At 35.4% G+C, this 23458-nt stretch overlaps 1 protein-coding gene across 6 annotated transcripts in view; it reads right to left on the reverse strand.

Annotated features, from left to right (window-relative positions):
* The window catches only part of LOC106064361 (transient receptor potential cation channel subfamily A member 1-like), a 34649-nt gene extending 20840 nt beyond the window's left edge, over nt 1–13809 (reverse strand). Inside the window, exons 1-12 of one of the 6 annotated variants that reach the window (XR_008778204.1) lie at nt 11522–11902; nt 10517–10536; nt 10011–10184; nt 8760–8919; nt 8072–8256; nt 6837–6941; nt 6102–6210; nt 4818–4915; nt 4421–4468; nt 3434–3622; nt 2160–2357; nt 848–1020 (exon numbers count right to left, since the gene is read on the reverse strand). Coding sequence is in view for 5 of the 6 variants with exons in the window: in XM_056031047.1 (XP_055887022.1) it covers nt 848–1020; nt 2160–2357; nt 3434–3622; nt 4421–4468; nt 4818–4915; nt 6102–6210; nt 6837–6941; nt 8072–8256; nt 8760–8919; nt 10011–10085 (1340 nt within the window). In the remaining variant the exon portion in view is untranslated. Of the gene's footprint in view, nt 1–847; nt 1021–2159; nt 2358–3433; nt 3623–4420; nt 4469–4817; nt 4916–6101; nt 6211–6836; nt 6942–8071; nt 8257–8759; nt 8920–10010; nt 10185–10516; nt 10537–10717; nt 11170–11521; nt 11903–13474 lie in introns of those variants that run through there. The other 5 variants (XM_056031047.1, XM_056031043.1, XM_056031045.1 and 2 more) reach the window with 5 other exon arrangements.
* Nucleotides 13810–23458: the final 9649 nt, after the last annotated feature.

Consider the following 23458-nt stretch of genomic DNA (forward strand, 5'->3'; position numbering starts at 1 on the left):
GTACCCCTATGATGTGTGTTATTAAAATGGATAGAGACGGGCTTAGTTGCAAAGTCACGAATGTCTCTAAGGTCTTCTTGGAGTCGTGTTTTTAAGGTCCTGCCTGTGTTTCCAATATAAACCATCTGACACCTTGAGCATATTATAGCATATATGACTCCTCTACTATTACAGTTAAATTTGCCACTTTTAATAGTATCAGTCTTAATCCAATTTCTAGCTGAATAGGTATTTAACATTATGCTAGATTAAGTGTTGTACACATCTAAATGAATTCGTCTAACACTGTGATTGACATGAATATTACACTACCTTTTTAGACAAAATGGATTACGTACTGATACGAACCTGCTGAGAGAAAAAAAAATGAAGCCGCCTTTCAAGAGAAAGAAAAAGAAAACTGCCTTAAAACAGATGCATATACATGCACAAACTGTGGCAAACCCTGCTGCTCCAGAATTGGCTTAATTAGTCACACCAGATTCTGCCCAGTCTCAAGATGAAATCAAAACCAGTGACTCATCTGGGCATATCCATTGTCTTCCAAGACAGAAGGAGCCATATATATATATATATATTTAGTTATCCTCCACGTCAGCATGATAAAATTGAGTCTGAGGAAATTTTAAAGCCTTGACCTCCCCTCCTTAACTTCATATTTTTTTATTTTGGCCAAATAAATTGGTCAAGTTTGGTCTTCATGTCACAAAAAATTTTGCAAGCTTTATTAATCTTTGGGCATAAAAGTCAAAGTCTTGTTATTGAACTGTTCACTAATTTGATTGGTCTTTAAACTATCAGCTACTAAAATTGGTCCTACAATATCTACTTTTTACATTGCTCTTACATAATTGCTAAATGGAATGCAGTTAGCATCTGTCTGTCTTTCTCAAACACATCAGCACCTAGTTGCAATAGTATTCTGAGAGCACTGAGGTTGCCCTGCGTTGCTGCGTAATGCAATGGCGTAAATCCAAAAATGTCCTTATCATCCACTAACAGCTTTATTGTTGTGAGGTTCTAGACAGGAAGAGATTGAAATGTAAAAAAAAATAAAATAAATATAAAATAACATTTACATTCACACAATGAGGCCCTTCTTTGTTACAAGCATGTATGCGTATACAGGAATTTGCATTACCTATTAAGTGGAACAGTTAAAGACAAGTGTAAGGAGCATGGGAGCGGTTATATGCAAAAGAGCTATAACTGATACTCAAGTAATAAGAACAAGCAAAATATTAAACAATCCTTTAAAAAAAACACAACTTATTTCAAGGGGAAGAATTCTGCTATCAATAATGTACAAGTTATTTCCCTTATTTCATATTAAACAAATTAATTAATAACCAATACTTAATTTTATAATTGGGTAATTTTTTTTTTACTGATTTATGTTTTTCTAGGTACAATAAATAATTGTTTAAAGTTTCAACTTGATCAGAGAATGCGTAGGAGAGAAACAGTGTTTTATGGGGACTAAACCCAATAAATTTAGCTATATCTGTGAATACTAAAGAATTAGTTTCCCTTGTTGGTATCAAACAAAATTATTAATTACCAGTAATTATTTGACTAATTGGTCACATTTTTTTTACTGATTTATGTCTAGTCTGTGCCAATGAATAATTGATCCGAGAATGGGTGTGGGAAAAATGACGTGTATACACTTTTTTTACCAGACAGACAGACAGATAGACAGAGTGAGTTGATATAAGCTTTGTAAAAATAAAATATAATTGTTAGTTCCCCAGAGTTCCAGAGATGGAACACTGAGCTTTATCAGTTAATAAGAATTGTAATTAGATCAATAACAAATGAAGTCATCTTTCTAAAATATTAATAAAATTTGCAGTTTATGTGCCAGATTTTAGCATTATAGGATACTTAGAAGTTGTCAACTTTTCGACTTTGAGGAAAGTTGATAGAATGAATTGAACAAGAAATTTCAGATAAAGCAATCATAATGATCCTTTCTTAAGCTGTTTCCTATTTAAGTGACAGTTCTTTGTATTAATGTATCTGAATATAAATCTTCTCCTACAGTAGCCTTCCACTTGGCCCATTCTCCCACATCATACTTAAAGTCTTTTAGTAATATAGATCCAGAATTTTGATTCTACATGCTAAGACTGCTTTATGAAATATATCAGGCTCACCTTTAGCACCTGGGTAATTTTATTCAAATTAATGTTGGTCGCAACAAGATAGTGAACAAAATTTCGTTTCTTTATATCTTTAGCAGTTGTAAAAGCACCAGCCCTTATCAGCAAAACTAAAGTCTCTATTGCTCCATTGGCTGCTGCCATTAGCAGAGGTGTTTTATACATTTTGTCTGGGACATCAATGTTATCGTACTGTACAGAAGAAAAGAGTAGGCAGACATTAGTCACAGAGTTGCTTTACATTCTGCATAGCAACAAACCACAATAGGTCACAATATCTCTGTCAATGGAAAAACATTTTTTAAATGTCTCTAAAACAAGTGAGAAAACACATTATTAGGTGTTAACATAGAAATAAAAAAAAGCTCTACATATCACATAAATAATAATCCAACATAGATTTGTATGGTGGACTGAGTGATAAAGCACTTCACTTCTGAACAAACGGGTCTCGAATTCAAATCTCAGACTGATATTTTGAGTTTTGGAATTTTTAGGATGCCAGTGAGTCCACCCAACTCTAATGGGTACCTGACATTAGTTGGGGAAAGAAAAGGTGGTTGGCCATAGAAAAAGATTACCATTACATCATCTGCTCTATAGATCGCAAAGTCTGAAGAGGAACTTTACTGAGGAACTTATAGATCACTACAGAATTCTTTTATAGTAATGTTCACCAAAAACTATACTATCAACTGAAGATATTTATGTCATAAAGATAACTATCATCAAAGTATTTTACATTGGTAGCTACTCATTGCTGTTGGTGTGAAAATGTTTCTGCATTTATTAAAAATATTCTAGATAGTTATAACAAAAGCCATAGGTATTGAAAATACATATTTACCATCTCTGAAGGAACCATAACACATTAAACAAAATCTACAAAACAAAAGATTAAAAGTAGCTACCAATGTCAAAATCCAAACATACATAGAATAAATACTTGTTTTTTCTTAGGGGAGCTAAACTGTGTTAGAGTGCCTCATCTACTAAGACATAAGCAAAAGAGAAGTTTTGAACCCAAGACATACATTGTATATATTTAAAATCTTGAAGGCTTTGATGTGAAGAACTTAACATTTTTTAAAATAGATTAATACACCATAAAATGAACCCTGAAAAAAATACTCATCACAGCTAGTTAGGTGACACAAGTATTGCAATGAATAAAAATACTCATTTTGAAGCCTCTTAAGGACAGTTTATTGGTAAAGAAAAAAAAAAAAGAAATGTTTAATGTTTTTGGAACTTAATGAACTAGTTACCAGATCTAGAAGGTAGGTCACAGTCGCAAAGTGATTAAAGCGAGCAGCCAGGTGTAAAGGAGTCCTACCAGCAGCATCAACCATCTTCAAGCCCATCTCAACTTCGTGTGGCCTACTGTCATACATCATCCTGAGTATACCAAGTTTACCCTGGGATGCTGCATAGTGGATTGGTGTGGATGCATCATCCTAGCATGAAGAATATATAATTCATTATTTAATTTACTTTGGAAGGAAGACAAGCCCATATAACAACCAGTTTAAGCTGTAAATAAACACACCGATTAATCTCCATTTTATGTTTGTTCATAAAGAACTACAAAATTTCACTTTTTTCTCCCAAAAATATAAAGTTGACTATTAAAGATGAATTCAAGAACAAATAAAGTGCAAAATTAAAAAAATTGCGTTTTTGTACCTTGATTACTACTGGTTATTATTACTTTATGGCATGAATTCTGCACAAAAATAAGGAAATAAAGCTATAGTTAAGTAACTGAAATAAGCAGCATATAAGAATTATTTTACCCACTGTAAAATCCCACTAAATAGTTCTAACTATACTACTACTTGCTGACAGAAAGGTAAAGTAGGTAACAGAACTTTAACACTGGCATGATTATAGAAGCTAAAATGTATTATAACAAATTATGCCTCATAAAGGCAAACTACGACAATATTTATAGCAGAAATAAGTCTGCACAGGTGAGGAATTCTCTTTTTTTTTTGTTTGGGGCAAAGCATTCAAGCCTAGAACAGGTTCCCTTGCCTTTATAAATGCTGTCTTTCACTGATTTCAGGCTACAACTGTTATTATTAATGCAGGCAGAGCATGGATGTTGTTAGATCAGTGTGGCTAAGCTGTGAGTGTGTGTGGGAGAGAAGGCAAGGAAACTGAGTTCAAAATACAGTTTGGAAACTAAATGCAATTAGCTCAGTTATTTTCAATAGTATCTACATTTACTTATTTCTACATTGTTTCCTTACCATGGTGTCAATGACTGTTGCTCCCTTATCTAGCAAATACTTAACAACCTATGTACAATTAAAAGAAAAATTATAAATTATACCATGGTAGCTCAATAACAAATGGTTGACATTAAGTATCTTGTAATGTCCAACACTTCACACATAAAAAAATCTCATAAAACAAATCCAATAACATTAATTGAGAAAAAGAAAAGTGTATTGAGCTTAGAGATCAAAGTTCGAGTGTGTTTGGTAGCTAAAGATTGTTGAAACAATAATGCCACTATAAACACTGGATGCATACTAGCCTTAAATAGAGTTATTTACACTCTGGTGCCAAATTTCAAATGCTAAAATAAAATTTTATGCAAGCTATGTGTATCAGTATTTTTTCAAGCATATTCTGAAAATTTACTTTTTCAAATCCGCCATACACTGCCAGATGGAATGTAGTCTGCTGATCATTGTTCTTCATGGCTAGCAGGCTTTCAGCATCAAAACCAAAGAGCTGACCTATAAAAACATTCAATAATTATAATTTTTTAAAACTGAATTGGCTAAGAATAAACTGTAACTAAATAAATTTTATTCTTAAAACTGTCAGTCTATTTATAGCTTTATGAATCCAATTTGTATATTGCACCAATCGAATTTAATTTACAGTGAGAATTCTCACTTAATGACGAGTGTGTTTAATGACAACTCAAAGTTATGACGGACTTTCACAGATAACCATTAATTCTATTTAATTCTGATATATGCAAGACAGTGGGTGATGGCAGCAAGCAGGGCAGGGTTCCAATCTGGGATCATCAAAGGACAGGAGAACATCAGAAAGATTGTAGGTACTGTATCACTTTTGAAATAGTATGATGCAACAAAAAATAATCAGATTAGGCCATCTAGTCAACCTAAAGTCTGTGAGAATACTTCACTCAACCTAAAGTCTGTGAGAATACTTCACTCAACTTAAAGTCTGTGAGAATACTTCACTCAACTTAAAGTCTGTGAGAATACTTCACTAAACTTAAAGCCTGTGAGAATGCTTCACTCAACCAAAAGTCTGTGAGAATACTTCCACTCAACGTAAAGTCTGTGAGAATACTTTCACTCAAGATACATTACTAGAGAAAGAATTTTAAAAAAGTGAAAGCATTGCTACTAAAAGTTATAACAATTCATAATGATACACAAAAAGCACCTAACAGTTATCACTTTCTCCAGTCAACAACCTCCTCTCCCCTTCATTTCTATGGTCAAAAGAAATGGGTTAATAAAAAAAAAAAATTCTATATGTTTGAAAAATAGAATTCAGTTAGAAAAAACTATTTTATCAGATTACAATTTATGATGCTGTAATAAGGTATTGTCTTCAAGTCCAAAAATTTATTAAAGAAGAATGCAGACTCAGCTGTGGTCAGCATGTTTACACATCTGCTTATTGATATGTAGCAGTACACATTTCCTAGGTTAATTAACACCTTTCCTAGGTTAATATTCTGATTGATGAAGTAATGAGAAATAGTTTTGCACTGTTTAGTACACTAGATGCCTTCATTGTTGCTTTTAGCACACAATATTATTGCAATGAAACTAATTTCGAAAACACAAAGTACAATATATATTTCTTAATTGGGAAAACATTTAAGAAAAATCTTTTTCATCTAGTTTAATTTGAAATACTGTTAATGGTACGAACCAGCCTCAAAAATTGCAACCAATGCTTCAAAAGCTCCACTTCTGGATGCTATATGCACTGGGTAGGAACCATTTTTCAAACTTCTTCTGAAATCAGCACCATGATTCAGCTGCAATGGTTGGTGAAAAAATCCATGAAAATCTGATAAAAATTATTTTTCTAATTCATAAACAGATTTCAAGAAACCAGCACCTTTCAAAATATTTCATTCTAAAAAAAAAAATCTAAAAAATATTATTTTATTTAGTGAAACAAATCACTCAAAGATTTGCTTTAAACTTTGTTCAATTATAACTATTTTTTTAAAAACTCATTTCTAATGTTTGACATTTCTTTCAATGTCTGGATGAGAGAACAATGCTTGTTGATATGATACGTACTTCTTAAACAAAATATCCACATATAGTTTGATTACTACTTCCATTTTAATTCTATTTATTATTACTCCCACCAACTTTTTTTACTTTTAATTTCTACCTTGTTGTAATTTTTCTTCACCCCCCCCCCCCCCAATATTATAGTATATAGTTGAATTTTAGTTTACTATCACACCCTTGACTTTTTTTTTTATTCATCCCTTTTTACCCTAACCTCCTTTTTGTTTTGCATTATCAGGAACTCTTCCAATGGTCATAAACCTTAAAGCTGACATTGTCATAATAGCACACAAGTATAACTGTTTTCTTCTTGCCCAGCCAACTACTTCATCTTTCCTAGATACTATACAGATCTTACCAACAAGTAAACAGCATTAGCATTGTTATGTCTAGCTGCAATATGCAAGGGTGTATAGCCTCCAGCACCAACAGCATTGGCATTTACTTCATGCTCTAGTAGTAGCTGAAGATGAACAAAAAAAAAGATGGGCAGCATGTTTCTAACACTGTTCTTTTAATTCAATCAGTTTACATTGAAGCAATAATTTATATGTTTATTGCATTCAATTAGTCTAGAATATGAATTAACCAGGAATGATAAGTTGGGGAAATTAATCTGTGTACTCTACTAACTATTAGTTTACATAATAATCATCATCTCATCTCTAGCCTGTGGTCCCATCTGGGGAACAGGTCAACTTCTAGCTTCCTCTAAATGCCTTGATTCTGGTGAGTCTCTCCAAATGTTTCTACAAATTGCTCATCTGCTTGGCGTCTGCATCCAAATCAGGCTCTATATTTTTCTGCCCCCACCCCCCAAATCTTCTGCTTTTCTTGTGATATTGGATGCAGCATTTTAAAAGGGGTGGCCTATCCATAGCCAGTATCTCTAAAGAATATCTTCTTCAATGGGCTACTGCTTTGTTCATTGCCACAGTTCTTCATTAGTGATCTTGTCTGGCCCATTTAAAAGCACTTAGTTGACCTTCCCTCTAAATAGCTGTAGTGATTCCTAGTGAATAAGTAATTTTCAAAATTATTAGTCTCATAATATGTTGGTTAATGTACAAGTAGGTTAACGTCTAGTGTTTTTTGGTTATCTACATTACATCCTTCCTCATTTGTCTTACGCATTTCCACTTTCAGCCTATCTTTACAGCACATAACAATATTTCTTGATAAACTTACTTTTTTTTCCTAAAAGGTTATATTATTATCATATTTCAAGGTAAATTTCTTCCATATCCTCTCCTCTTGAAAGGTCTCGATGAGTTTGAATATAAATAGAACTTTCCACCTATCTTTTGTTTTTCTTGGAAAATTTAGTTATTACTTTTTCCCCCATGAATTTATCTTTTAGAAGGTCTGAATTTTGATTGCAGAATAGCATATGTTCAAAACTACTTTTATGCTAGAAGATTATAAGTTACACAAATGTTAATCCTAAAAATGAATTTTTAAAAAGTTGTCTATAAAGTAAAGTAAAAACATAATCATTAAAATGACAGCTAGTGTTCCAGAAGTTCAGGGTGATAAGGTTAAAGTGTACAAACATTTTGACAAAAATGTGTATTAAAAAGCTAAGAGCTGTACCTCAAGAACCTTGGTATCTTTCATAATTACTGCTATATGAATGGGCATATTCAGTTTGCTGTCTAATATGTTAGTTTTGGCACCAGCCCGAAGAAGGATATCAACGATTTCTAAATGTTCTTTAGCCACAGCAAAGTGAAGAGCAGTCCTTTTCTTTTTATCCACTGCATTCAATTCTAAGGAACCTAAAGTCAAGTAATAAAAAAACAGATTCCAAAAAAAAAAATTACCTGCATTGAATTTTGATTTTAAAATATATAAACATTTTTTTTTAAATATATATATTTTTTTTTTGTAATTTTGTATATCTAATGAATTTCACAAGATGCTCCTTTGGGGACAGTTTTTGCCCATTCTAGGACTAGATGAAAAAGATTTTGTCTGTTGCCAGTGAAGATGCTGCAAGAAGCAGCTACTAATACTAATTCCAACTTGGCCAGTGAAAGACAATAATTTATTATGTAAAAATAAGCCCTTCAAGATATACCTTTTTTAAAAATATGTTTTTAAATGGCATTTCTTAGGAATTCTTTACTTTGAATTTCTCCTGCCACTTTTAACTAACTGTAGAAAAAGACACATCATCTGAGTAGGTGCTAGGTGAGACCTATGTAGTGATTAGGTTGAGACCAATAAAAAAAACAAACCCAACAACAGTGAAATAAAAAACACTAGAAAATAGTCTTACCAATGTTTGAAGCTAAAATACTTTTGACAATATTCGGTTCCTTGATAAGAACAGCAACATGAATTGGATGTAGATTATGGGAATCAACAATAATTTTTAAAGGCTTCCCTTCCACTGCATCTCTAAACAACATAGCAAACTGTTCACGTTCTTTCGTTGACTTGAACGTTCCAATTGTGGTAAGAAATAAAAGAAGTTTTAATATAAGAAGTGCAGCTTGAGAAAAAAAACATAATGTGTATAATGAAATATGAACTTATTACTTTATCTTAGAATATTGACATAAAATTTATAATGAAATCTTAAATTATCAAATGCAGATAGAATATTAACATGACAAAAGTATAAAGAAATATGCTGCTAGAATATGAACATATCATGTATATATTGATATATAAACTGAATTTAGAGTAGTAACATTACATTCCTAACCTAAAACACTGGCAATGATTGATTGCTCCAAGCAATCAAGAGCTAGTTTTTTCCATTCATGGATGTTGATTACAAATTCTTTGAGGGAGCTCTTGAGCGTATCCATAGATCTCGTTTTGATTACCTTTAAAATACCCTCCATTGCACATTTCCCCATTAAAAAAAAAGCTTTTTAGGAAGTTGACTATCAGACATACAGACTACAAGTCCAGCCCATCATAGTTGGGACCTCTTTGTTACCACATTAATAGTTTTTATCTGCTACATGTAGGATTTTTAAGTCTGGTAAGTGAATCAAACCAATTCAGCATGAATTTTTGTAAAATGTTCCTATGGTGAAAAGAATTCAGCCATTTTATGATGCTGTTATATTAAGTCCAGAACTCTGAAGCAAAAGGGAAGAACTACTGCACTGTAGGTCAAAAGCAGATGAGGAAAAGTCTTTGGTAATTTCTGATGCAGCCATATGTAACTTAAATCTTGGACTATTGTTTTAATGTGTTGAATAGATCTGCATCTGTATATAACATATGTCTACTCCAAGATTCCTTCACACCATTGGTGACAGGAAAAGCGTTAGTGTTATCACCTTCTTCTTGAACACTGGCTTGCAGGTCCTAAAAAAGCTATTAGTCTAAACTGACTACAGATTGTGACATTGTAGGTCAGTGTTAAAGAATGGTCTTGGTTTAACAAGTTGTGACCTTTGCCACATGCTGACAGGTACTTAAAAGTGAAGGCTAGCCTCTGATTGAACATTACAGATAATGAGCTGATACTAGTTAAAGATACAAATATTTAATTTAAAAAAATGTTTACCCATTTGTAGTCTATCTTAGAATACTCAGAATCTGATACATTTTGTTTGAATGCATCGTTCTCCAACTGTAACATTGTTTCTAATCTGTTCTTGTTATTTACTTTGACTTTATTGGTGCCTATGTAATACTGTCAAGAATTCAACAAACTGGACTGTGGATTTTCACTATTTGGCTGAAAAAGTTTTTAAAAATTCCAGCGCTTGATTAATTTTGCTACTGCTCTAATGAATAAGTGTCATAATGTCAATAATTTTCCCCTTTAATTCAAAGTTTAAATATTTTAAGAAGGCTAAAATGAAAAGAAATAATAATTAATAATAATAATCATCATGATAAAAAATAATTTCAATTGTCATGTGTAAAAAGTATTTCAACTTAAGCTCCCTCAGTTAAATAGTCAAGTATTTATACTCAGCCACAATTAAGTATCAGTACAAAAAAAGATTAAATAATAGTAAAAACAAAAATTAGAAACATTTATATGAATGCTATATATTCACTTACACTATCCAATAGCACTGATGCTGTGGACAAATAAAAAGAAACAATTTATAAATCAATAGAGGTGATAATTGATGCAATAATTTAATAGTTTGTTTCAATTCATTTTGTAATATACAGTTGTGATGTTCATCCCTTTACTTCAAGTTGCTACAAATTGGCTGACATTTGTTTATTAAAGTAAGATCAAAGCAGTACCAAAACCTGTTCGTTCCTTATTCTGTCAGATTGTAACAGCACCGCTTGTGGACTAGGAAACATGCTTGTAGTCTATCAATTAGCTTCTCAGTGTGTTCTTTCTGTTCTCTCTTCTGAAACATTTTTTTTTTAATTTTCCTTGTCATCACAACAAATTTCCAGTAGGGATCAATAAAGAAATCTTAGTCCTTTAAGTCTTTATAAACCCTCCACAACACACTAAGTAACACTTTCCCATTCCCTTTCTTACCCTATCACACTGCTTTGTAAGTTGAAGAGTCATTTAAATTTAAGAAATGAAAGCTAGAATTGAGTAAGTCAGTAAGTAAGGTTCTCTTACTTAATAACTTAGCACTGCTTATTTTAGCACACGTTCACCCATTACAAAGAATAAAAGTTATATATAATATAGTAGACCTTTAGATATAAGTTAGGCTGATAACTCTATACACTGAACCAATATAACAACATGCTAATCAAATGAAGTGATCGAAACATGATGCCACAAAGGCTTTTGGGCCCCACGATGACCTGCTAACCACTGTGAAATAACGCAAACTAGAACTTATGGTCATATTATAACAAGGTCATTTATGATTTTAAAAAAAGATGCAGACAGAGAAATCGATGCGAGGCAGCATTAAAGAATGGATGGGCCTCTCTTGAAAAGAAATTATATTTATTTCCCATTATGCGGAATGCATGACAAGTGACAAGATCATGATGATGATGACAGCCGTATGAGTATGAGGCATATCAATGCGTGACAAGCTATGATTAAATAGCCTATCCTATATTTTTCTTCCTTACCACTCAGTAGATCTAGTGACTCATTACTGTAAAAGCCAAATAGAAGTTAGATCTACAATCTAGATCTAGATTCTACAGTTTTTTTCCCCCTTCTAGTAGTGTTAGTCTATCCATGGAACTAATCCGGTTCCTGTTATTAGTTTTATGGATATTTCCTTAAAGTTTAAAGTGGCGATAATTAGGCTTTTAAAAGATTGCTCTTCTTATTTTTCAAAGACAATGAGTTGACAGATTTCTCATAATTTTAATAATAATATTAGTACATCTAGAATCTATATTATCTAGATTCTAATAATTCCAATCAAAAAGCCCGTTTTTTTTCCTGGTCAATAATTTGTCAGCTATCTACTCCAGTACATCTAAATCTAGTTCCATATGCTAGGACAAATTTGTACAAATGCTCCTTCTTCCCTAGTGCTATAATAATGGCATGGAATGCGTTTCCTGAGTTAGCCAGGAAAACCAGTGACAGCAGAATTCAGGTCATTGGTTAATATGCATGACTAAATGCATGACGCGTAGGACATAATCATCTTCTTTTTTGAAAAATCCATCCATCCATCCATCCCAGTGGCGCTACAGCCCATGGAGGGCTCTGGCCTGCTTCAACACATCCTTCCATCTTCTTCTTCTTCATAATTATAGACTTTCCTAACCTGAGATTTCTCTCAATCTCGAATAGTCGCAGAGATGTAGATCTATATGATATAGAGATCTAGATAGTTTGCTTTTAAAATTGAAAATTATAATGGTTAAGCCCAAAATCAAATATTGTATTTTTCTAATGTTGTTTTTTTTTTTTTAAATTTAAATTTTATCGGTGTTAAAAAAAAAATCCTTTTAATTCCTTTCAACGAATCAGAAATTGTAATATCATGTAGCCAACATTTTTTTTTTGCATTGCGCTTAATATATATTAATTGGCACAATTCTGCTAAACAATAGACTAAATAAGATAAATGTATGTGTGTGTGTTTATATATGTATATATATATATATATATATATATATATAAGATCATTATTAACAAATGACATGTGTATTTATTATATACATTATTTATTTTACTAAACCAATTACTTTTAAATAAGAGAGACAATTAGGAAAAGAAAATTCAATTTGATTTGTTTTAATGGTTGCGTCCCTTTGATGAGATGCCATGAGAGTTCAAGACAAGTCAACAGGACAAGCATCTCGGGAAGATGGACTTCTTGATCTAACATTGGAAAAATGATAAATAAATATTTCCCTATGGACATAATGGTCATATATATTATAAAAACATAATTATTAAATCAAATAAGACATAGTATGTTTAATCTAAAACGAGGCAAGAAAAAGAAAAGGAGCCTAAAATAACTAATATTGAAATAAAAAAAAACAAAAAAAAAACAACAAACACACACAAAAAAAACAAACTAATCTTCGCTGATAGTATTTGGGAAATTACTCACAGCAGCAAAGTTCTCTGCTGTCTCAAGGCGTTTTGTTAATTAGATTTTAGTTGGGATTATCTCGAAATTGTATAGATCTTTGCAATATTCTGGCCACCTTCTAAGCACATAATCATTTTCTTTTTTGAAGTAACGTCTGTATTATATAAGATAAGACATCTCCTTCTTCAGTCAGAAGAGTTCCATCCTGTTTCGCAATGATGTGAGGTTTCATAGCTCTAGCAATTCTGAGGGCCACCAAACAAGAAGCCTCAACGACTGTATTTGCCAGCTGTAAAATCTGGGCTTTCTTGACCCGGTCAGTTTAGGCCTACTGTACGTCGTTGTCGCAAACTCGGATGTTTGATATCACAATGACGTTTCCGATTGTTCGGATTCATTTATTCTGACCCTAGAACTACGTTACCAATGACGCACTGTGCTTTCTCAATTCCTGTTTGAAACTATGTGTCTACATATACACCCTGTGAGAGTGACTGACATCACAGAACTCACTTACCTATAAAATGCTATTTCGTTCTCTTCCAGTACCAATGTTTCCTTTTCTTACCCAAGGCGACTTTAACATCTAAGAGCTGAATAAAAGTGCCTCTTTTCCTGTTGTTAACTTCGGTATCATTGATCATCAAAGAATCCTCAAATCTCCAACATCAACACGCAGCCAAGTTTAAATTTGGTCCTTGCCTGATATATTCTGATCTATTTATAAGGTGGGATGAATCTCACTTTCTGAAATTGACCTTGGGTTATATCATGAGCAGCACGCGCATGCATGACTGGCGACAGTTAACGTTGACATTGACACTAAGCCTGTTGATGACAGACGGGCGGGTGTTGATCCGTAGCTATATACAAAAACATATTAATTCTGGGAAAAATTACGCATTTTAAAGATTACGTCATCAGTCTTTGTGTTCCAATAATCTCTACACTATATATCGATGATTTATGTGCTATGGAATGTTCCTAGGGCAATCAAACTGGGCAAGTTTCCTGATGCCATGAAGCGCGAAATCTGAGATACGCTGTTGGACATAATGTATTGGTCAACACTTTCAGCAGACGGCAGAGTGCGCAGACCCGCCTTTAGAAAATTATTAAAGCAGAAGACTTCCTGAAAGGAATGGAGAATTTTGTAGCGCGCACATTCAGAGCCATCATGGCATAAGTTTAAGGTCAAATAATGACGCTAATGGTGAGATTATTTACTTTGTCTTTGGTAATTCAAAGGTTCTGCATTAAATGATTAGCATATAGTATATGTTAAAATTACATTTGTTGACCCATCGGCTACGCCTTGTATTGTAAAAAAAAAAATAGCACTTTGGGAATCGCTACCACGATTTCCACTACGGTTTATAACATTCGTTGTTCAGCTTTAATACATTTGAAAATAATATAGGTCTAATATAATTTCAAGTTTAGAGGGAAGCAAATCACGCAACACACAATGAGTTTGACACATCCTTAATAGCAGCAGCTAAAACACACAGACAATCACGACAAACTTCTATCATTGACCATAATTTCCTTTTCAACATCCATATCTATTGGAAGTCTAAGGCGTCTCCTTTATCTACAAGACATTCATTCTGTGTGCTGAACTGTGCTCTAGCGCGCCTGTGCAGGGCAGAGTTACAACACTGCCCTATCTTGGAACTTTTCGTCCCGAAACAAAACAAAGCAACAATAACAACAAAGGTCCATAACTGGGCAGTGAAGATTGGTCTGTTCAGGCGGAGATGCATCAGTGGAAACGACAGACGACAGCAAGCATAAGCCCCGCGAAGCCAACTGCACTGTTCTATGCGTGCGTGGCTTTCTCCTTCTCCAGTTTGGCCATATCTGTCTTGGAGCGAGGTTGTGATGACAGATGTCACTGATGCCACATATTTAAGAGTAGTAGTATCGGTCACTATTGTTTGTTTCCAGGGCCGTTGGTCTTAGACGTCGCTTCAGCAGACCCTTTTGATGGACGTCTCGTAAAGTTGTAGCTCTTGTGGCTACTTTCAAGATAATCCTACGTGCCACAGCATCTCTCATCTTTCCCACAGTTGCCCGAGCTATGATCACCACCTGTTCAAATATTATAAGAAATATCTTTATCTATCTCTGATATGTGGTTCAATTAAACATATAATTTCTCTTTTAATATGAGCATTAATATGCGCACGTGAGCGACAATTGTTCCATATTGTGCTGTTTTAACAGCCTTGACAGTTCAAAGTTCATCTACAAGTCGGAATATATTTTTTATCGTTACAAAAAAGAGAAACAGGAGCATTTTTATCGAAAGGGGAAAAGCAGCCATTGGTTTTGTGTCCGTCCGTCACGTTTAGATCTTCAATGCGGAGAATATATTTTTAAAAAATCCGATTTCTTGTTATTGTAGAGGTATTTACTATTGAGAGTAAAGTACAATACTAAGAACGTGGGGTGATTATGTAGTAGACATTTATAATAGTAAAGTTGTCCAAAACTTGACTGTTTCGTGGCTCTGTTTCTTTCTATTCTGATGGATAGTTTCATACTGACAGTGGAATCAGATCAGTCAAAGTATCTGGGTGCTTAATTAAGTCTTAGTATGTTATCAACTTTGTTGATAAAGTAGATGACATTGTTACTTTGTTACAAGTACAGAAAAAAAAACAACCCCACTCTCTAGATCTGGTTGATGGAAGATCGTGACCAAATAGTTGCTGGAGTCTCTGTTCTAGACTTAAGTCCAGCTCGTAATATTTGCGTGTCAGAAGAGATAGTTTGATGGTGACTGTAATACCAGGAGAGAAAGACGAACCAATAAATCTGTCTCCTGCTTCTTCCATATTCTTTCTTTGTCTTTTTATTTTGATTTATTACATCACTCTCTCTCTCTCTCTCTCTCTCTCTCTTTACTCTTTCTTACATTACTTTGTAGTTCCTCACCATTTACTGCTCTCTCTTTCTCTGTCTTATATTTGCACTCTTTGCATTTCCTTTTTATTTACTCCTCTCTCTCTCTCTCTCTCTCTCTTGCTTTTTTTTTGTTTTATATATCCCTCATTTTACTATTTTATCTCTCTATCTCTCCCTCTTTTAATTTTTCTACTGCACCCCCACCCCATTTACTCCTCTCTCTCTCTCTCTCTCTCTGTCTTTTAGTTTTTGTATTGTACTCCCCTCCATTTACTCCTGTCTCTCTCTCTCTCTCTCTCTCTGTCTTTTAGTTTTTGTATTGTACTCCCCTCCATTTACTCCTGTCTCTCTCTCTCTCTGTCTTTTAGTTTTTCTATTGTACTCCCCTCCATTTACTCCTGTCTCTCTCTCTCTCTCTGTCTTTTAGTTTTTGTATTGTACTCTCCTCCATTTACTCCTGTCTCTCTCTCTCTCTCTCTCTGTCTTTTAGTTTTTGTATTGTACTCCCCTCCATTTACTCCCACTTTTTCTTTCTTCTTTTCTATCTTCCCTTCCCCCCCCCCTCTCTGTTTCTAATTGTTTTTTTTTTCTCTAGCCCCTCAATGTTCGTCTTTCTTGAAGTCGTAAGCTCCCATGAATTGTATTCCTTCATTTCTTTAACCTTTTCATTCCACGCGTTCTTTCCTTTCCATTGTTATCTTTCTCTGTATTCCTTCATTGCTTCTCTCTTTAACCCCTTCCTTCCACACGTTCTTTCCTTTCCATTGTTATCTTTCTCTGTATTCCTTTATTGCTTCTGTCTTTAACCCCTTCCTTCCACACGTTCTTTCCTTTCCAATATTATCTTTCACTGTATTCCTTCATTGCTTCTCTCTTTAACCCCTTCCTTCCACACGTTCTTTCCTTTCCATTGTTATCTTTCTCTGTATTCCTTCATTGCTTCTCTCTTTAACCCCTTCCTTCCACACGTTCTTTCCTTTCCATTGTTATCTTTCTCTGTATTCCTTCATTGCTTCTCTCTTTAACCCCTTCCTTCCACACGTTCTTTCCTTTCCAATATTATCTTTCACTGTATTCCTTCATTGCTTCTCTCTTTAACCCCTTCCTTCCACACGTTCTTTCCTTTCCATTGTTATCTTTCTCTGTATTCCTTTATTGCTTCTGTCTTTAACCCCTTCCTTCCACACGTTCTTTCCTTTCCAATATTATCTTTCACTGTATTCCTTCATTGCTTCTCTCTTTAACCCCTTCCTTCCACACGTTCTTTCCTTTCCATTGTTATCTTTCTCTGTATTCCTTTATTGCTTCTGTCTTTAACCCCTTCCTTCCACACGTTCTTTCCTTTCCATTGTTATCTTTCTCTGTATTCCTTCATTGCTTCTGTCTTTAACCCCTTCCTTCCACACGTTCTTTCCTTTCCGTTATCTTTCCTTCTCTGTATGCTCCTTTTCCATTTCTTCCTTTGTATGTTCATTCTTCTTCTTTAGTTCTTTCTCTTTTTGATAATCTTGCATCTCTTGGTCTTTCGATCTTTCACATTGTCTTTCAATATACCGTTCTTAAATCCTCTCCAACGGCGTCGCTAGGAGAGGCTCTGCAAAATAAAGGCGTATGCTACGCCGTGGGTCGACTAGTATGGTTATAAATGAGGTCAGAGTTCAGGTCGGAGACTGAAAGAAGGACATGTGTCTATTGTAGTTTTGGATGGAGTTTGTTTTTTTTATTTGCTGGACATCTTGTCGACTAATAAGTATTTTTTTTTTTTATTATTTTAAAGAAAGCTTATATTGAGTAAAATGGTATCCATTATTTTGAATTGATAGATTTAGACTGATAATAATAAAGTTGTGCGATTGGAAATATTTTAATTGTTTGTTTTTTTTGATTATCGCAACTTTCATGCTTATAGCCAGTGGCGTCACTAGGGTCGGTGTCACCCTGTGCGGTAAGCTCTGATTGTCAACCCCCCCCCCATTTTACCAATAGTCATTACATAGATTAAAAATGTAACATAGTTGAATTTAGAAACATTGAGTCGAATATATTTTCATTATAGATTATTTAAGAGCTCATTAAGGAAACGGTTTTACTAGTGTTGCTCAGGTGCGTCCGAAAGGGCAATTCAAGAAAATTTTTGTCCAGCGAAACATCGTCTTGAAAAGACTGGAAACAACAAAGGAGGTTGATCAGTTTTGTAGATTTCAAAATCACTTTCCATAGGAATCACTCAGAAAAATAGCAAGAAAATAAGGAATCTTGCACCAGTTTGTCCAGATAAAGCGACATCTCTAAAGCTGATCAAGCTGTTATGTCACAACAGACGCTGGAATAATGGAATTCTTCAACATCGAGACGGGTGGGCAGTGGCGTAGCTAGAGTATATGATGCCTGGTGCGGTACCTCATCTTGATGCCCCCCCCCTAAAAAAAACAAAAAAAAACTAATTAATAACATTGCAAAACCTTACTTTTTTGTTCAAAATAATATGTATTCATTAATCAAATATTGTTAATTCAAAAAATCACTTTTACATAAACATACTACAAATGAATTTTACGCGCTTTCTTGCTGGCAAAAGTATAAATAATTTTATCGAAATCAATTTTTTCCACCAGCTCTTGTTAAATGGACAAAATGGCCAAATTAGTGAGTCGTAAATTTGTCATCGTTGATTGCAAGTAATTCCTGATCAGTTTAAGTTTGGAAAAACTTCTCTCGCATGTAGCGACGTTTGCCGCAATAGTCAAAAATAGGCGAATCATGATGACGATATTAGGGACTGAATCATCTAGCTGATATTTTTTTTTAAATTTCAAGAGCTCTACAGGTTTTGGAAGTTCGGAGGCTTCTGATGAAACTGTGACAAACCGTTGAAGCCTCTTTCGCTCCAGCAGAAAATCGTTTTTATCAATGTCGCTAGGAGTACTATCGAGATTGATTTCGACCTGAGGATTTAATAGCTGGGAAGCGACTAATATTCATATCTATCTGCTACATCATGAAGTTGCTCGAATCGGGTGATTATTTCTTGAACAATCCTGTCCAAGGTAGAATAAATTTCCCTTCGTAGCTCTTCTTTGTGTGTAAGTACAGAGTAGTCACTTTTCTCACCAGGCATCTTTTTCTTATGGCCAATACGTTTTTGAAGTTCTGTACTGATTCTCAGATCTGAGCACACGCTTTCGGCAAAGGTAATGCTGGCTTCAGCGATGTCCTCTCGATTACTACTTAAAAATGTCTCTAATGTTTTTAGTTTGAGTGAGCAGTCTCGAATAGACAATCCTTTTTTTTGAAGGTAGACTTGCGCATCATTAATTTCAGTTAATACAGGAGCTCAAAATCCGAGATAGGTGAGAAAATTAAAAGACTAAATAGCAACCAATAATCCACCTGCTTCATATCTAGTCGATGAATTTCCATCTCTGCTAGTTAATGTCTCCAGAGTTTCTATAATTTTATAAAATGTATCCCTAACCGTCTTGACGGCTTCTCCTCTGGCACTCCAGCGGGTCTCAACTAAACATTTAAGGCTAGTTCCGAAAAACCAAGCCTTTGAAAGTTTTCTAGCCTTTCCTTTTGCTGATTCTTGATGTCTATACGCCTCTCATAATTGACTGTCCATACGCTGAACTGTTTCAGATCCTTGAGTGACAAGGTGTATGCGAATATTATATGTGATGACATCAGGCCGATCTCCAGTGTCGTTCAGTCTAGAGTTTATTATCCTGCTTTCTGTATTGTTTACACTGTCTGATGGTTCAGCTTCTTCCATATGAATTTTTGATGATTGTACTAAAGACAAGCTTGTGTGCTGTCCTTTAGTCTCTAGAACCTGCGGTATTGAAGTATTTTCTTCTTTTTCATCATTCAGGATGTCGGCCTCATCATTTTTTTCTTGATTCAATGATAACCATCTTATCTTGCTTTGTTGCTTTTAATTGTTCAGTTAATTCATACCCAATAACAGCTCGCCTATAGTCGGTGGACTCTGGCAATGATGTGACTTGAAATTGTCTCGATGCTTCTTTAGACTTAAGAAATTTAAGAAACGCACCTCACTGCGGTCAAAGAAACTGCTTTATGCGGATGACATTGTCCTCTGGTCAACCGGGAAGAAAGCCGACCAAATACAGGCGGTATTACAAGCAGACCTCCAAACCATCTCCTCGTATTGCGACAAATGACAGATTTAGATAAACGTTGCCAAAACGACCTGGTCCCTGTTCAGCCTAGGAATCGATATTCTTAAGGCTCCATTCGAGCTTAAACTCGGTGGGCTGCGACTCCAACGTGAAAACACGCCAAAATATCTAGGGGTAACCCTGGATAGAAAGTTGTCAATGTTCCAGCACGTCCAGGAAGTTGAAAGAAAAGCCTCGGAGAAGTTAGCGTTACTAAGAAAGCTGGCCAGCACAAAGTGGGGTGCCAAAGCTTACATGCTACGCACATTGTACTTAGGGGCAGTCAGATCACAAATTGAGTACAGCTATAGAGTTCAAGTATATGCAAGTAAAACTGCCCTCGAATCACTCGACCGAGTACAATCACAGGCACTATGGTTCATTTGTGGCACCTTTCGGACAAGCCCAACAAACGCTGCTGAAATCTTAACAAAGGTGGCCCCTTTAAATCTAAGGAGGGAGAGGGCAGTACTTACGGCCTACGAGCGCTACAAAAGGGGAGACTCTAGGCTACCCACCACAATCTTAGTGCAACAGTGAAGAGAGAGGAACCGCATAAAAATGCGATCGTTCCTCCACATTGCGGCCTATTTGTCAAAATCAGCTGGGCTCTCCACTGATAGAATTCCTATTAGAAGAATTAGTACTTGCCCTGCGTGGAGGAGATTGTCGGCCCCACAAATAAACATGTCCCTTATAGGGCAAGAGGGAGCCACCAAGAGGCGATTAACACCTGCCATACTCCAAAACTTGGCATCAGCTACATTAAAGTCCTACCCATCAGATGCCATTTTCTGCTATACCGATGGGTCGGTAATGAGGGGTCCCGATAGATCTGGGTATGGGGCCCTTATAGTCTACACAGACCGGAGAGAACCAGAGATGCCGATTTCTCCGTCTGAGCTTAAAGGGGTTTTGAGGCGCCAGCCAGACTAGTCAGTCTTGAGCACTGTTCATCATTTTATTTACGTTACAGTATTACAATTAACCAGTAAGTAAAAAAAAAAAACTCGTAGAAAAAAAAAAGGTTAGCTTATTTAAAAATATTGACATTACAATAGAATTATTTCCAAAATTAAACTATAAAGAATCATAAAGAAATGAATAAACTAAGACAATTTTTTAGAGCTAGAGTTTAGAAATATATTTGTAAACTCAATATCTAGATTAAACCAGTGGACTAAACAATTAAGTAAAAAAAGGTTGGCCTATCTTCTTCTTCTTCTTTATATTACAGAGCATTGATCAGTGTAGTAACAACATGTACCGTGTGTCCGAAATAGATCTAGTAAATTAGATTGAAACTGTTCTATAGCTTACATTGTATTGAAGAAATAGTCAAGGAGATGAAACAAAATAGCGACATGACTAGTTTATAAATCGTTAGTTCATGTTTAAAATACAGTAGTTTATGTTTGTTCGTGTCCATACAATTAGTCGTTTTTTACTGAAAAGCTCAGGGAAATAGGAAATTAATACACACTGGGGGAATTTTGGTGCCCCTCTCCACTTGGTGCCCTGTGCGGCCCGCACCACCCGCACATTGGCAGCTACGCCACTGCGGGTGGGATCTTATTATTCATTTTTTTATTGATTCATGAGCTGTCATCGACAATCAATAATTGTGCAGAGTTTGAACTTGCACCAAGAATGGGAATAGGGAGCAATAACGTGCAGAAGATTTCAGACAGACAGAGAGTTGATAGAACCCTTGCAATCAAATAAGTCGTCAACCTCAACAGTTTAGTTGGACTAGCTGTCTGGAGCTACAAAATAAACGACCGTGTAACCACAGTACTGCAGACATGTAGGCTTAGACCTAGAAGTGACCTCATTTGACGTCACATATGCACACTTGGCAAGCAGGTATCGAAAATTCGGTACAAGGTCGTCAACCTCAAACATCTCTCTCTCTCTCTCTCTCTTCCTTAAACAAGATGAAAAAAAAACTTAGGTGAGGCTACTGAGGCAACTCCGCATGTATTTGACCTGTGTCCAGCGAACTGACAGACGTCCGCTGATGCAAACACAAGAGCATGTGCGCCAAATGTTATTGTTTGGTGTTGAACTTGGCTTAAACTACGAACAAAAAAAAAAGTCATGACAAGAAATTGAGAACAAAAAAATATGGCCCGTTGATCTAGTTCATGTTGAGCTTAACGGAAGTGACATCAATTGTGCACAAATCAAGGTCACATGTTTGTATGTCCCAAGGTGAATGCGACCATTGCCATTTTATGACGTCAAAGCTGCCACACTAGTCAACCTTTCACGAACCAGAAGTATTAGGACATCTAGTTTGTGTTAGGTCACAATAATCTAATGACATATGCTGTACAAGTCTTTAAGGGAAAGCTGGTGACTGTAGAGTGTCAAAGCAGAATACTGTCAACCTTTCCTCTCGTCTCATTAATGAAGAGCTAGCTTTTAGGTGGGCTTGAAATTAAGACCTACTTGAATTCACCCATGATTTACCTATAGGCATAACAGGCTATAGCTTATACAGAGCTCCCAAGAAATATTATATAAAATCTGGCGTTTATAGGGTCCCAATAGGGCCTCATATCTCCAACAACCTAGGGCTTTTTAAAGTCTCAATCCAACACTGATCCTGAACATACCACTACACACAACACACAATAAGGCATCTATTATTAAGGGATGCGTCGAAGAAACGGTAGAAGCAAGCATGGGAGACTGCCCTTGACCCTGGGATCTGAGTAGGCCTCTCAGTTCGCCCGATCATCCATCCTATTACACTAATAGTTTATAGTCATTTGAAAGTAAGGAGGCGCGGTGGCTGAGTGGAAAAGCGCTTGGCTTCCGACCTGGTTCGAACCCTGGTAAAGACTGGGATTTTTACTTTCGGAATATTTAGGGTGCCTCTGAGTTCACCCAGCTCTAATGGGTACTTGTCATAAGTAAATGCGGTTGGTCGTTGTGCTGGCCACATGACACCCTGTGGGCCACAGAAACAGATGACCTCAACATCACTTGCCCCATAGATCGCAAGGACTGAAAGCTAAGCCTCAGAAATTAGAGTCCTAAGCTTATAGCTTGTGTAGTTGATGTCAAATTCGACTGTAATTTGTAGATCAGATAATTTTAAGTGAACAGTACACCAGGGCCGGCCTTAGGTATGGGCAAACTAGGCAGCCGCTTAGGGCCTCGGAATTGCGGATATAGCAGAGCACTGAGGCTCCTAGGTCTACTAGTCTAGCTCTAAGTCTCTACTCTGATTCAAAGTTTATTATTATGTTTACATCTACTTATTGTTAGATCCTTTGTGTTTTTTTTTTTAAATATTAATTACGTTTTTTTTATATTTCATTTGAGTCCACCAAATTCACTTTGTTTAGGGCCTTCAATTACCATAGGCCGGCCCTGGGTACACCTAACACTTATAG

This window comes from Biomphalaria glabrata, chromosome 5 (assembly GCF_947242115.1).
Source record: "Biomphalaria glabrata chromosome 5, xgBioGlab47.1, whole genome shotgun sequence".
Lineage (NCBI taxonomy): Eukaryota > Metazoa > Mollusca > Gastropoda > Planorbidae > Biomphalaria > Biomphalaria glabrata.